Source organism: Athene cunicularia (genome assembly GCF_003259725.1).
Source record: "Athene cunicularia isolate RWA chromosome 2 unlocalized genomic scaffold, athCun1 chr2_part1, whole genome shotgun sequence".
NCBI classification, from domain to species: Eukaryota; Metazoa; Chordata; class Aves; order Strigiformes; family Strigidae; genus Athene; species Athene cunicularia.
The window spans coordinates 128,457,258-128,473,821 of record NW_020799095.1 but is presented as its reverse complement, the minus strand read 5'-3'; the positions used below and the strand labels follow the sequence as shown (position 1 = coordinate 128,473,821).

The 16,564-nt window shown below is 38.8% G+C and overlaps 1 protein-coding gene across 2 annotated transcripts in view; it reads left to right on the top strand.

Moving 5' to 3' along the window:
• RAD54B (RAD54 homolog B) overlaps positions 1-16,564 on the top strand; it is a 66,139-nt gene continuing 49,575 nt past the window's right edge. Inside the window, exons 1-3 of one of the 2 annotated variants that reach the window (XM_026841786.1) lie at positions 1-40; positions 2,981-3,134; positions 3,816-3,990. In XM_026841786.1, the coding sequence (XP_026697587.1) occupies positions 2,997-3,134; positions 3,816-3,990 (313 nt within the window). In that variant the 5' untranslated portion in view covers positions 1-40; positions 2,981-2,996. The other variant, XM_026841787.1, reaches the window with a different exon arrangement.

The window sequence follows — 16,564 nt, the reverse complement described above, 5'->3', positions numbered from 1 at the left end:
ACAATTGAGTGGCGAAGCGGTGGCGGGGCTGGTGGTTGAGGTATGGCCCGGGCGGGCGGCGCCGGCTGCGGGTCAGCGGCCGCGGTGGTCTCTGGCCTCTCCTCGCGGGGTTGGCGGAATTGGCTGAGCGCTCTCAGCCCTTCTACTTGCCCGTAGGGAGACCCCCTCCCCCTGCAGCCGTTACCGGGCGGCTGAGGCGGGGTGGGCCGCATAATAGTAAGTTGAACAGCATTGCTGTTTGGGCCTGCGCCGAGTCCGTACAGTTCCTACTCCTTTGAATTGATTTTTCACTAATATTGATATTGCAGGGGATGTACTCGCTGCATGGTTTAAATTTAACTGACTAAAAGTTAATCCTGTGTCACATCTTTGTAATTGACTAAAAACCATTTAGCCTCGTCATCTGTGCCGGGAACGTCTCTTCAGATGTTCATTAGAGCAGCCGATTATGTTTGTGCCAATGCAGGCATTGTAAGATGTATAATATAACTGCCTTCAGCAGGACACCATGCACACTGTGTTGAGTTGAATGTGTGAAATTCTGAAATACTATTTGTATGTGTATGTCATTTCAATGCAGCTGTTAAGATGCCTTTAAGGAGAAAACCACGACCGAAATAATTGCTTGCAAAACCAGATGCATTCATGACGTTTTAGGCTGTGGTTTCATGGTACGCTTAATTTGGCCAAGCTAGGTTGCTAATAAAAGGCAGGAGCAGTGCTGTTCTCGTTGCCTCTAGCTGCTTCCCTGCAACCATACCTAACGGTACTGCAAGTACAGGGTGATTCAACATATTGGTGACTGTCTCAAAGGAAAGGGCATGTTTGCTTGTCAGTTGACTTAGTTGTAATGTGGAGCTATTCCTTGCTCTTGCTACGCCTACTCTGATCCCATCTAAAGTATCTAGCACCAATCATTTGTTGCATATCCGTATTGGCCTTCTTTCTGTATAGTATTGTAAAGATACAAAATTTAAACCTTTTTTTAATTTTATTTTATGGTTTATTATGTTTCATAAAACCTTGTATTTTGAAGACAGAGAGAGATGTATTGCTGGAAGCAGTATTACATTTTTAAACCACAAACCCCTAATGGTTTTTGTAGTTGCAAATAGGTAATACTGGTATTATTCTTACAAGCTCTTAAATTTAATGGGACTGAAGTTACTGGGTTATCAAGGGTCATATCTTTAAATTTCTTACTAATTTGCAAATTTCTTAAGGAGTCTGTTTTTGGGTTTAAGATCAAATGAAAGTGCAAAATCCAAATGTGTTTGGAAACCAGAACGCTTTAATCACAGATACATGCAATTTATGAACTGCACAACTTCTGTTCACACAGGAGATGTGACAAGCTTTAGAAGTGGAGTGAGCGGGGTTAGTGTAGCAGTTCAGCCTTGCTATGTATAGTCCTCATGTAGAGTTGTGGGGTGTCCTGGGTTGTCTTTCCAAGTGTCACCATGTATTACAGGGCTGGGGAGAGAACTTGTTCACGTTCATGTGGCACCTGAAGCTGACTGTGGTCAGTGTTGGTGCTGGCAGTCTGCTCCTCTGGAAGGTTCTTGCCACCTTTACAGCTTTCACAATGGCTATCAGTTGTTTACACTACAGGTACTCCTGTTATAATAACTCAGCTACTCCCTTACTGCATAGGGTTAACTAAAGTTCATATGTGAACACGGTTGTCCAGTAGGCCTAACTTAACGTGAACTGCTGGCACAACCAGAGACACCTTTCCTTTTAATAATGGCCACAGCGGAAGTGACAGTAGTTCAGGCCGTTTTGCCGTTAAGGTTTACGTCTAGTAACAGCATCATATATATGCTAATTGTTCAGATGTGGAGGAGATAGCAGAATTCAGGTTAGTGAGTGAGTTTACTTCGCAAAGCATTTGTACAGTACTCATTACTACTTCTGTGCAAATCTTGGAAAGAAAGGTTGTTGTGCCTTACTAAGCCACTGGAGTGCAGAGTAGCGTAAAAAAAATGCAGAGACTCACTGGCTGTTACAACAGGATGTAAACATGCTGTCAAGATGGTAGAAAGGTAGAGAAGTTTGTGTTTGCAGTCCGCATTATGGTTTATTTTAACCCAATCGTTAGGGGGAATCAATTAAAATGAAGAATCCATGTATGAATGGAGAATTAAACCAAAATATGTTCCATAAATTGCTGTACCATGCTTGTCTTCACCTTTCCAGCTGCTGGGTTATTCTATTGGAATTTTCTCTTGTTTCTTCTACTTTGAAATACTAAGATTATAACTTGTAATTCTAGTGGTTGCAAGCATGCTTTGTAATATTACCATATGGTGTATGTTTGGTTTTGTCCCGAGGTTGTTTAGGGAATAATGGCCTTCTATTTTGAGAGAAACCTTATAATATGTTCCTTCCACTGTTCAAGTGGACATAACATTGAGCGATAATCTCCACTGTAATTTTGACATAATTTTCTGCTGAATTCTAATTTTATTATAGTGAATCTGAATGACCAATATAATTGATTGTTTAATACTTCTCTCGAATATGAAACATACCTTTGACATTTGTTGTTTGTTGTCCACTAATAATGGGCTTTTCAAAATTATGTTTTAAGCATTTGGAATAGTTCTGTTTCAAATTGCCTTTTTTTTTTTCCTCTAAACTGCTGTAACTTTGTTAAGCAGCCCTACATTGTGGATCTAAAGAGCGTCTCTTGCTATTGTGAACTGCATTATTGGCTTTTCAAATGAAAAAGGATGTATTCAACTGCAGACTTTGCTGTAGTCGATCCTTCTTAGTACTTAAACAATTCATTGCAACAATACTACTTTTTCTTAAGTTGTATTATGCTTGTGAATTAACATTGCTATTTGAAAATCTTTGATGCTATTTTATTTTAAAATAGCACTTATTGTTATCTATGGATATATTTTTGTATTTAAAGCCTAATTCTGACTGCAGCTGTCTCTATCTGCTTTCTTCCTTCCTCTCCACCCTCCAGAGCAGTACAACTAAATATGAGGCGATCAGCAGCTCCAAGTCAAGTGCTAGGAAATGTAGCCAAAAAGCCAAGGTTTATACCACCAGGAAAAAGTAACACAGTTTGTCTGAAGATTGAAACCAAGGAGATGGACCAAGAAATGAATTTAAAGGAGGTAAGCTGAATAGTGTGCTAAAAAGTGTATTTGTTCGTGTTGTTACTAAAAGATAGCATCTGAGCTTACCACAATCAATCTCTGCTTAAATAATAGATTTTGATACTTTTACTACATTTGATCTTCCTTCTCGTGTAGGTTTCTCTCACTCTGAAGTGGATGCAGAAAAATGTTTTTCAAATAAATAAAAGTAATCGCTATTGAGCCCAAATACAATTTTCAGTATAGCTGAGGTATGGATTGCATCTTGGCATGGGCTTTATTGGTTTCAAGTGTTTGAAATGCTTTGCAAAAGCAGTTATAAAACCCAAGATACTTAGTAATGAAATGTCAGTATATCAAGTTGCAGTCTTGCTGCAAGGAGCTTTCTTTGAAACCTTTAATATCAACTGAAAAAAAGCATCACAAGTTTTATTCATTTTATCTACAGAAGGCTAATATTAAATTCAATTCATTAACTACTTGCACAAGTGGTGTTTGGGATTGTGTGCATGTGCTTTCTATTGTGAACACTGGGATGCATGTATTTGTGTAGGGATGTATATATTTATGTAGATAGTTTGATAATGAGGATTAATCTTAATTTTTATCTCTACTAAGATTACTTCTTGTGGCTGTTTTCTCCATTTCTCTTTAGCTGCATGAATGGCATGCTATTGTGAACTTGTTTCTCTTTTGCAGATGGATGAGAAAGGGGGAAGTGCTTCATTGCTTTCTGAAGTATATAGCCAGAATCAAAATGCAAATTTTACACAGTCTGTGGAGTCATCTGGAAAAGTAAAGACTACAAAAGAATGCTTCAGTGCTAGTAAGAGTAGCAACGTGGAAATGAAAACACTAGATATGCTCAAAGCTGGTAAGATGCTCTTTTTTACTGCCATGATTGATAAGAGAATTTTAAAGCTTATGAATGATACGCTACTTAATAAACTTTTATGAAATACTAGTGTAAGGGTCAGCAACAGTGCCATTATTTGGTGTTCTGCTGGGTAGAGAGTGAAAAAAACAAACATTAAATAATTATTTTTTTTAATGGAAAAGGAAAAAAAGTTGATGTTCTAGAAGCCAGTTGTTAGTGCTGCTATTGTATGTGTCTTCCAGAGAGTGCTATAGTCAACTCACTCTAATCCAGAATAATATCAGGATGAGTGTCAGGATACCCTAACTAGTGGTAAAGTGGTGTAATTTTGAGATGTGGTTGGCCTCATGCAGGGAATGCTAACTGTTCTGCATAGATTCACATCTCACTTCATGAGGGTTTTTTCTCTTCAGTGCAAGATGTGAACTGTTTTTTTTTAGTGTCTCCAGTGGGCACTCAGGGACTACTAAGTCTAGTGTGGCATCAGAGCAGAACTGGCTCTGGTCATTTATGTGTGTGCACTTACTCATTTGTTACTCCCCGTAATGAATGTTCATAGAATCATAGACTGGTCTGGGTTGGAAGGGACCTTAAAGACCATCTAGTTCCACCCCCCTGCCATGGGCAGGGACACCTTCCACTAGCCCAGGTTGCTTAAAGCCCCGTCCAACCTGGCCTTGAACACTGCCAGGGAGGGGGCAGCCACAGCTTCTCTGGGCAACCTGTTCGGGTGTCTCACTACCCTCACAGTGAAGAATTTCTTCCTTATATCTAATCTAAATTAACACTCAGTTTAAAACCATTACCCTTCATCTTATCCCTACACTCCCTGTTAGAGTCTCTCCCCATCTTTCCCGTAGGCCTCTTTAAGTACTGGAAGGCCACTGTAAGGTCTCCGTGGAGCCTTCTCTTTGCCAGGCTAAACAACCCCAACTCTCTCAGCCTGTCCTTGTAAGGGAGGTGCTTCAGCTCCCTGATCATCTTTATAGCTTCCTCAGGAGTCGCTCCAACAGATCCATGTCCCCTTATGTTGGGGAGTACATTGCTCCAAAAAGCTAGGTAGTCAGCAGTGCAAAGATACTAAAGTGTCTGAACTGTAGCAAATGCACTTTGATGGACCTGAATGAGTCTGTGGGGTTGAGTGTCTTCATTTCTCACTTTCCATGTGCCCCAACCACACATACAGCACAGGGACGTTCTGCATTGTGCGAATGCAGGTGTACAACCTCGGGAGCTGAGCGCATCTTGAAAGTGTTGCACTTGAACTGACTTACTGACGTTGCTGGATGAAAACGACTCCTCTTGGAGTCAGCTCAGGCATTTCAACATCTGTCTTACTGTTAATTCACTCTTGTTTCCTCATAATTAATTACATTGATAATGATCTTTCCCTTTGTTTTAGGGTTCATTTAACTGGTAATACTTTGTGTAATGAGTGGAGTTTTAAAAGAGCATTTCTTGGCTGCTTATCACCTTGATTCCATAATGGTTGGAATTATAATTCAGAAGGCTTTAACAAAGTTATATTTAATTTTGTTTGTGATAAGAGCTGCTAAGTCTGGAAGCCTGGTAGAAGTAGAGCTGCCATAGCTCTGCGTCCCAGGGTCCAGCCAATAATGAGGCTGAGCACGTGTTCCCAAGAGGCACGCAGTGTCCCGTACATACATCTGTATACACATGGCTGGTAACACAGGCTGGCACAGACAGATAACACAGCACTTGCACAAATACGTCCTGTCCCCTCTTTGTCTGACCAGGGTGAAAGCCTGTTTGTGGAAACTAAATGAATATACATATATTTATATATAGATATACACACAGAAAGAATATAGATCCCTCCAGTAACTGATCTTACTCAGTCTGTTCAGTAACTGGCTCCTTGATTTGTTGGACACCACAGCTGCCAGAACATGGGCATATGAAACACAAAGGCCACAGCTCCCAGTCCACTTGCTCGTACTTAAACCTGTGCTCCCATTGGTGGAAACACACAATAGGTCCCTCCAGTAGTTTGCCTTAGACAGCTGGTCTGCTTAGTGGTAAGCTCCTGGTCTCCCAAGTGCCTGGTGCACAAGTGACACGTACATACAAACACGTCTCTGGTAGCTGGACTTACCAGCAGCCAGTCCCCAGATATCCTCATCTCTCCAGTAACTCACTTGGACTTCCTGGTCCCTCCTGTAGCTAACTCTCAGACCCTTTGGTCTCTCTTGATATCTGGCCCAGACTCATGGCTGTTCCGATAGTTGTCTCCCAAGCTTCTTAGCCTACTTGCCAGCTAGTCCAGCTTGGTGTTTGCTAGTGATCACACAGACACACTACCCAGGCAGAATACATGTGCTCTGGCCTCTCTGCTTGCTGGTGCATTAGGTACCTGGGCCCTATGACGTGTGTGGTCCAGCTTCAGCTGCTTGTATGTACCCTTCCATACACTTATGCATGCTGAAGAGAGTCCCTTCACACAGGAAAATATTTAGAAATGTAGTTTAATAAGAAGATGGGACAGACTGTGGCAGTGCAATGCATTGCTAGACAAGCATACTAGCCAGTCACTTGTTTAAAGGTGGCCACTTTCTTCCTTTTATTTCCCTGTGCTTTTACCTCCTTAAACCACCTTCATCAGTCCCTTTTTGCTTGTCCTTGTTTTTTTTTCCCTTCAAAAATCTCATTATAAGCCTTGTGCAAACTCCAGATGGCCTTTCTAGCATCTTATGAGTTCCAGGCCCTAGTAGGCAGCAACTCCATTCTATAAGGTGCTCTGGAGAGCCCTTCCCATTCACTCTTCTTGTTTGGTTTCACCCCCAGAAGATGAAGGTTGATCTGTCCCCTGTGATAACCCAGAGTATATGCACTCTGCTTGGCAGAGCTGATGTGGGAAAATGCAGCCTCCTTTTATGTCTTAAGTCCTTTTGGTCTTAGGGCTTTTGTGTTTATCTACCCCATGCTGTAACTTCCAGTTCTTCTGACGAAGCTCATACTTAGAGAAAATTTTCAGTGTGTGTGGGACAAGTTCTCTGAGTGGTCCTTCTTCCCTATAGGTACATCTGCAAAAATTTGTGTCTGCTGGTTCTGTCTAGCAGTGTACTTGAAAGATAACTAGTGGATTTATTTCCAAAATAATCTGGGAAATCAGCAGTTTTCCCAACAAAAAATGTTGTAAAATGGAAAAGAGATAGCAAATGCTTTTTCAGTATCATGAATTCTGGGTGCAGCTGGTATGAGTTCTCTGATTTAAAAAAAAAACAATCAAAAAGTTGTGGAGTGAGACTGGGTGAGCTGTTTTTGTTGACATTGTTTGTGCTTTTTGAGTGACTGGACAAGCCATTTTGTGCCAAAGCCTTTCTATGTCTGTCGAATGGGGCTAACCCTGCAAGTCTTTGTAAAGCTATGATGAAATGTGTTATAAAATAAGGATATCTAATGTCAATGTTAGTTGTGGTCAAGTTCAGGTGATGCAAGCACTGCACTGTGAAAACAATCCTGCATGAGGCTCCGTTAAATCTTATGTAATTTCTTAATAATTTAATATTTTTCAAGACAGCTTCTGCCTGTTACGTCACTTTGTCTGTTATTCATTACAGCTAATGTAGCAATTATGTAGATTATGTAAACCGTAACCTCCTTTGTAGTGTGAAATTGTTTTGTCAAAGATGTTTTTGGTATGAAATTCAGAAGTAATGAAAACCAGTTGTGAAAGCCAGAGTCAGTTTGGGTTTTTTATTATTATTAATATTGTAATGGAATTATAATTGACTGCCAGTCTCGGCAGTCAAAGAAGAGTTCTTTGTTAAAGGGCAGTTAAAATAATTTAGAGATTGAAAAAGTCTAGTTTATGCATTATTTTAGTTTATTATCTCCATATCATTTAATGTGGATGATAAACTGTTTGTTAGCTTTATATCATGCTCAAAGCTGCTGTGTTTGGGTTCCCAGTGCAGCAGTGGAATGTGTAAATAAATACCCCAGTTTCCACTGAAATTCTTTTGAAACACCTGTGGACCACGGGGCAACTGCACTGTTCATACAGCTAATCTTTCTGAAACCCAGCCCTGAAAATGCTGTGCATTCTTTCAGAAAAACTTATCAAACACATGGTGTCCATTTCCTGGAGTAGGCAAGTAAGGATTTGATTAGATAGCACCAATCTAAAAATTATAGCATATCTGGCTTAAAAAAATGCTTGCTTTTCTAGGCTTCTTTTCAAAATAAACTTTTACCTAAATTTTCACTAATAAAAGTGTAAGGGACTGAAAGCCTATGAGATGCGCTATTTCTAAAGATGTTTTAGTAAGGCTGTAGCAGCTGTTGCTTGTGTGCTGTAATTTTGAGATAGTTTGAACTATAAGATATTGAACATGCTGTTCAACAGGCAGTTTACTAATGGTAATTATGAGTTGTGAATACAGGAAAATTATGTTTCTCCATAAATGTATATCTTTGTAGGAAAATGAACTTTACTATTACTTCATGAATTGGTGTTTGATTGTTTAGAAGAAGTAAAGAGCACAGCAATCTCTTTGTTTTGTATTCAGAATATAGTACTTGTTGACAGTGACAACAGATGTGTGGATGGGAGGTAATTTATTTGACATTGTCATCAGTGCTTTTTCTCACATGTCTCCAGAGAATTCGATCAGATAGGTCTGCATACTCTTTAAAAATGAGATTTACTTTAACAGTGCTAAACTATTTAACAGTAACTGAAAACAAAATCATAAAAGTTTGGAAGGATATTATTGCAGCTCTTAAAAGTGCTTGGTTTCTACTTGTCCTCACTACATTCTGAGGACCTATAAGCAATAATAAAATACAAATAATTTGAATTTGAAAAAACAATGGATGGGCAAAACTCTGAACTAAACATAGTATCTCCTTAGTGTTGCTAGTAAGTGAGATTGGCTAGAACTGAGGTTTTTACTTACATTGCCATCTTCAACTTAATGTTTTAATATATATATTTTTATTTATATAGAACATACATAATGAGTCTAATTTATGCTTATTACCTGAGTTTGCAGCTTGTTTTCTGTTGGTATTTTTAATCTAGGAGAACGTTGCTCTGTTTTTTTTTCTTTTGGGCTTACTATATCATGTGTGTAAATGAGTAGCTCTTTCACCTGTACACTTAGACACAACATTCTAGTTGGACTGAGGTTTCATTGTTTGAACCTGATGTAGGTGAACAGAAGAGCTGAATATAAAGTTTTATTCTGTTACAACTCACCTCCTATTTGGTTTTTGATTCAGGAGTACTCTGTCTTTCATCCATCACTAACACCTGTTAATGTGTCTTCCAAGAGGACCTTTGTCAGGAGTCATACTCAAATACTATCTTTGAGCTAATAATGAAGACTGATTGTATTTCGTAACAGGGTTAATGTGTTCACCCTATGTCTCGACAGATGTTTCTGAATGTTGCTTATGATATTAAATCTTTTTATTAGGTGCCTATAGTTTTAAATATACCTTTTCTAGAATGTTAATGTTTACTGAGTACATTGGTTTATAAGGTTTAGACTCTTTGCTCATTTCAGTTAGTATTATTTTCATAATAGGAATGTTTGGCTCCTTCAGCTTCCTAGAACATTGTTACAGGTTAGTTTGATACGTCCTGTCACTTGATATGAATAAAAACACCCTTAACCAATTAATTTGAATATGGTAAGAGAAAATGCATTCCTCATGCAGTTATAACAGTAACAATCAATTCCCTATCACTTTTAATCAGAGGATTAAAAATGTTATTTTCAGGATTTGTCATATTGTCCGGTTTCAGTCTAACTGCCTACTTTGGGTTTCTAGGTAACACAACTAAAACCATTCAGGCCTGACACCTCATAATAAAGCATATTATTGCTGGAATTACTTGGATATCTGCAAAAGTAGAATTATTAATTGTAATTTCTGTTATTGTGCTCATTTCTATTATTGCACTTCACAGATTGAACTGGAAAAGATATTCCAGTCAGGAGTATTTTTACCATCTGTTTATTTTAGTAGTGAAGCTGCGTGTATAGCTGCAGTTTAGTGGGCCCTTCAAATGTTTTTATAAATAGTTGGTAAAGCAGTTAAGTCTTTGGGTAACAGATACTGCATAAACATCTGTAGCTCTTAATAATTAACCAAGTACCTTAGTACAACTAAGGTGTTACTGGATGCCTGAGTGTAAATAATTTATTACTGCATTGTTTGCAAGTTAGATCTTACAAGTTTGTAAATTTTGTTGTAATTTCTTACTCTTCTTGCCATGTTATAGACAGAATAGTTTATGATAGTGAATAGACAAAATTATAGACAAGCTGTTTCTCGATTCAGGATAGTTTCTTTGCTGTTTAGCTGTCATCTGTACCTGTTTGATCAGTTCATCTCAGGAGATGGGGATTGGTTAAGAAAATTGGATTGATGTAAACGTATTCAAAGAGAAACCGTCCATATCTCTGATCTGACGCTGGTTCTAGAACTGTTCAATTACACATCAGTCATGGTGGGTATACATGCAAACTGTCATCTGTTGGCCCAGTACCCCACTGTCCAGCAGTCAATGTGTTGCCTGTAGACTTTTCACTGAGACTTTTGTGATTTTAGTCCTAGATGGCTTGCCTCTTCTTGTCTGTAGCTTTGGGACTCTGCCATGTCCTGAGGACAATACCTTTTGCTTGGTGCTCTTCCTTGGATGTGTGATGATTGTGCACACTTAAGAGTTCCCCCTGGCTGTGGTAATGCATTGTTTACAGTAATACATGGAGATGTTATAATAGCAAAGCAGTATAGTCTGACATTGCTTGTTCTCATGACTCTTCAGGAGGTTTGTGGTGTTTTGTTGGTTTTTTTTTTCTTTCCTCTTCCTATAGATTCGTCACCTTATGTATGGTGGTGACTAGAGATACATACTGAGCAGAACACTGTCCTCAAGGACTTCGATTTCTGTGCTCAAAACCACCAAATGCAGCAGCTATGAATTCCCTACTTCTTTGGTTTTACAGTCCATCAGTGGAGAAACCATTATTGGATTGTAGCAAGTCAGATAACGTGGAGTCAGTTGCCATAGACTGAAAGCAAGCACAGGAGTATAGTGTGCTTATGTGATACATGAGCCTGTTAAAGAAGTTCACACCCTAACCAGCGTTACTCATCTTGAATTTGGGCTGCCCACCAGCTCAGTGGTATGATACGCTGTGGTAGTAAAATTAGCAACCAAGAGATGGAAAGAAGGAACTTAAACCAGCTTCAACACCAAAGGCAACATACTGTGTAACGTCCAGCAACTGCAAAGATGCTTTCTTAGACAGGATAGCTGTCTGCAGTGCAGTATAAAAAGGCTGCTGTAAAACAAATCCAGACTTGCATTAATTCTAGTGTGATATTTCCACAATTACTGCAACATAATTTATAATTTGATATCATATCTTGCTGACATGGAACAACTAGGCTTTATGTAATGATAGATGATAAAACCAGGATATTCACACATTTGAGAAACAAGAAGTGAATTGACACTTCTCATTTGTCCCAGTTAAGCATGCTCCAATATGTGTATTTGAACTAATGGAGATAATGAAGGAGAGGGGAAGGAAACCAGAAATCAGAAGGGTATTACATGATCAGAAAGTAAAAAAACTCAATTATATTAGATGTAAGATATTTAACATTTTCCAGAAAGTTGGAGGGATTAAAGTGAAAGTTTTGCAGTAGTAACTTGTTTATTGAATGGAACTGTTGTTGCTTCTTTACAATGAAAAGAATATAAACTGCTAGGTGCTTTACTTTTGAGTAGTGATATATCCACTACTGAAGAGAGCTGTGTTGCATGCATAAGATAATCTCATGCATTTTTCTTTAAGTTACTGAAAATTAAAATTTGTAAACAAGAAAAAAAGACTTAGATACTCTTTCTTGTGCAGAGACAGAGACGTAATTTTGAAACTTCAAATATAATGCAAACTCCCCTTTCCAAAGTGTGGTGGGAGATGTATTAGGAAATGGACTTACTATCCCAATAAATTTATTATAATTTAGCTCCCAGGAGTTGCATGCAAACACATGGCATACAGTCTGCACTGTATGGTAAAGGAAATTATCTAATACTGTAACTTTAAAAATGAAGAATTTAGGAAATACACTGTATAGAGACTATTTACAAGGATTTGGGTTTAGCAGTACTAATTTTTTCAGTTTCCTCATTCATTCTGAGGGAAGTTGTACACATTCTTATCTTCTTGATTATCAAAATTGATTATCCGGCTGTGTGTGTCTAAGGAGTGAAGATGGGCGAAACAGAAATACATGGCTGTTCCAAATTACTTGGATGTTTTTCTCTTCCACTCTCCTACCCTTTGGAAAGTCCTAGTTTGGGATGTGGGAGTTGTTGGGGTTTTTTCCTCCCCTAGGTTTGGGGGGAAGGTGGATTTAAGGGAAGATCATGACAATGTAGCTATCAGATGGAGGGACAAGAAATGCCTTATTGAACGGAACTGGAAGGCTTTTTCTGAGCTGTCATGAGTATTACTACAGACTTGGCCTAGATCCCTTCAAAGATAGCCGCCAAATCTTTCTGTGGCTATGCTCATTGTGTGGATCCCCTTTGTTGCCATGCCAGCATAACTAGAATTCAGTCCCAGCTTTTGGCTTTAGGCCTTAAGTTCTCCTCTGAAACAGAAGCTTTGTCACAATATGACTTTCCTAAAATCAACAAGTTAGTGATAAGATGGTTATCTCACTGTCCTCAAAACATCCGCTAGGCAAACTTAGAAGAATGGAGGAAGCTGCCCCTATGTCAAATGCAGGGAATAGTGCATGGGGAAGTATTTTGAGGTTAGTATTTAAAGGATAATCTCAAAAATTTTCATCTATGAAAAGATGGGAGAATTGCAGAAACTTGGCTTCTCTTACAAAAGTTTCCTTTTCTAGAGGCTATCTTGCTAATGGGGATTTAAGAATTTAAACAAAATATCCTGAGAAAATCATACGTTCAAATCTTTATTTCTCAGCTCCTTCTGATCAGTCATCAAAAAGTTTGTTGGAAGAGAGGATCAGAGAAGATACAAGCATGTATTAAGAACTGGATGCACTTCTGAATTTGTGAAAAATGGCACTCAGTTTCTCTTCCTTTAAGGATGTGACTTATAAAGTGAAGGGCTAATTCATGGTGCTGCATAGACACTTAGTATTATAATTTAGAATCCTGTAGCTTTAAGCCAAAATTAGTTTGAAGGATGGTTATGGATCTGCATGTGTGGGCCCTGGAATGTTAGACTGAGATGAAGATAAATGCTTCAAAATTTGGCATGGGGGGCATTTTAATTGTCTAATTTAAATATTTTCCATTTCAGTGGAGTAAATGTAGAGAGAATGCCTTACATCAGTAGAGGGGATGGAAGTGTAGTTAGCTTTTATGCTTGGAATTTTAGTTTATAAGAGCTCTGGAGTAGGCCATGTGTAATTCAGGGTAGTTTCAAGAGAGCATTTTAAAGGTAATAATTACATTGTTAAAGTCTACCTTTTCTGTGCTTGTCATGAGATACATGCACCCTTGTTCTTGCAACAGTTGCAAGAATTCTTAGATGTTAGAAGTTAATATGTGCTAGATGGTGATCACAGAAATAGATGCTGAAAAAAAGAGGTAAAGCTTCCCTTGTTTATCCCTGCCCTGAATGCAAGACAGAAATTTAGAAGTCACTGCAGGAGAAAGGAAGGCAGTGGTCTGAGAGGTTCAGCTACAGGAAGAAGAACAAGAAAGTACAAAACTGATGATGAAAGTGTTGATGAAGACAAAAAATCAAGAGAAATTAGAAAGTTATTTGAAACACAACTTAAATTATCTAAAAATATTTCTAAGAAATCTGGTGAGAATGTATTTAAGCACTGTAACTTCCAGGTGAAGTCATCTTGCAACTTTTGGCTCACGAAACTTTGTCATCCTCAACCTTCTTTTTAATGAATAATGCCTGCAACCCTCAGTTTTGGAGACTGCCTGTGAAACAACTGTCTCTGTGAGAAACCTTTTGGAGTTTAAAACTTTCTGACCCACCCTTTGCTGCAGAAGGCTCTTAAGACAGGCAGATCAAGTGACTTGGCACTGTCTTGCTGTCATGTCAGTAAAGAGGGCTATATGATGACCTAATGGAACTTTTGCAGCCCTTACTACCTATAGACACTCTCAGGTCTCATCTTATGCAGCTGCCAAATTCATTTGCAAGTGTGAGCAACTGCCTCAATACTTGCCAAATGTTTCTGCTGCCAGTATACCCCAGTATATTCAGTGATGTGTAACATACCCCATCCTAGCTGCTGAATGTTCTTAACAGTTTCTCATAAGCGGAGGGGGCATCAGGGTTTCACTTCAGCTTTGATTCAAATTTTGCACTTGTCCTCTTATTCTTAAGATTTTCAGGCTCTTAGGTGATTGCAAATGCTAAGCCCAGGTCCCTGCAAAGCTAGTTTGCTTGCACATTATTACATAGGAACAGATGTCCTTCAGACTTATTATGGGGCTACACTTTGTGAGCAGAGCACCTTCAGAGTTTAGCAGTCCTTTTTCTGTTGAGTTGATATTTTTTTTTCACTGGAAGGTCCCAGCCTGAATCACTTAAGCTGGTGTCATTCCCTTCAACGTTCAAGTCTGCTGTCTGATCCAAACTACATCTTTCAAGATACGTTCTTTCTTAGGGCATCCTTAATTCTATCAGATTTTTTTTTTGTCTTTGAATCATGTACCTTAGTGATTTTTGACTTTTTTTTTTTTAAGTCTGTCAGAGAGATTCTTTCTTGGTTCTGTGTAACGAAGGATCCTTCCTCTCTCTTCATCCAAGATGCTCCCCCAATTTAAGATATTCTCCTTTACATGGTGTTCTGTCTCATAACGTGCCAAAATTTACATGGGCTACTTGATGTGGTTATTGGCCACAATAAAAATCTGTCACTTGTAAAATCTGGGCCCACTGAGCTTTTTCAGCAATTCATAGTAATTTGGCTACTTTAATCCCTGACTGTAGTATATCTGTGATTCTGTCATGTCTTGATAGCTCTCCAGGATGCACTACTTGTATCTTTTTTTGGGTGTTAGTTCTAGACTTTTCCACAGCAAAAACCTACCTGTTACTTGTAGTTTTGAGTCTTTCTTCCCAGCTGTTGGAGTTCTGCAACCTTACCAAGAGGCTGTTGATTGTTTTTTGAATAATCATGCTGATTTTCATTTCCTTAGAAAAACATTCTGATCTACTCTCACAGCTCCCACTTTTCATGAACTTCCAAAGAGGACAATTTCATCCACTTGAAAACAGGGTTTTTAAATATTAACATTTAAATTGGGAAGCATCTGGGCTTTTTAAAGGAAAGCATCAAGCAAATAAAGAAAAATGCTGAATCCAAGACATTTTTATTTTCAAAATTTGGAGTAGATTAGTGAACTCCATGTTGAAAATATGAAGGAAAAATAAGCTGTACCTTGGCGCATAGGATTAAAACAAGAGGTACAGAAGTCAGTGAAGTGATGTGAGGAGTGCATGCATGGCTATTTTCTTCAGCAGTGACGAGAATTTCCTCCCTGCTACCTGTGGTTTGCTGTTCCCACAGTTATGCTAATACAAGATTTGTAAGGTGCATTGCAAACCATAGTCCTAAAATGATCCAGATAAGAGTCTGAAGAAGCTTTTTCAATGTATTTCTTTTTTGCGAGTTATTCGTCCTGTGGCACACTGGATTAGGGAACTGCTGGTGGTTAAAACATGCCCAGCTCAGAAAAAATGATTAATTTGCAGACAAATCAGTTCCCTGATCTGACCTGCTCATAAGATTTGTGAGTGCTCGTATCTGCACGGTGAAGGGGCAGGAACATGACAGGGTTGGGGGGAACAGAAATTCCTTTTTTGGCAATGTCTCACATTTATGTTTACTTAAACAAATTGTTAAACTCTATGCTTGCCAAAAAAAAAAATTAAATTGATTAGTCTGCAGCTGGATCACCTCCCTGAACTGTCTGTTCTAGTGTTGGTGGAACATGTAGGGTGAAGGGTGGACTGCAGTAACATTTCTTTCTTTGTAATTTTCTTGGAACTACACCTATTGTTAGTTATACACTATAGAAGTCTATATGTAACATTTGCATCCAGGCTTCTCACCTTCTGTGATTTGTCATCCAAGTACTGATACGACCTTAGGCTGATGAGCAGAGCTATTTTTAAAAGGGGGAAAAACAAAATCTTAGTTGGCAGCGAGCTTCATTTTTACAAGGGTTATTTTACACTTCTGAAGAACAATATGTAATTCAGACCAGTTCCTTCAGGCACTTGCTCAAAAGAAATCTCTGTAGCGGTATTTTGCTGTAATTGCCTGAGTATGGAAACTTGGTCTCTCTAGCAACATCAACCAGTAAGGTGATAAGAGTAACACAAGTTTAGATAGGTCTATATTAGGAGTTGCTGCATCTGGTAGGCCAGTATAGAAGGAGCTTGCTGCAGCTCCTTGTGGCCAGGTCCACAGGGATGTATTCCCAAGAGGTACATGCGCACATGTACACACTATATATGTATGTGGCCAGCCATACAGAAAAGGCAGCACTCACACAAACACAAGG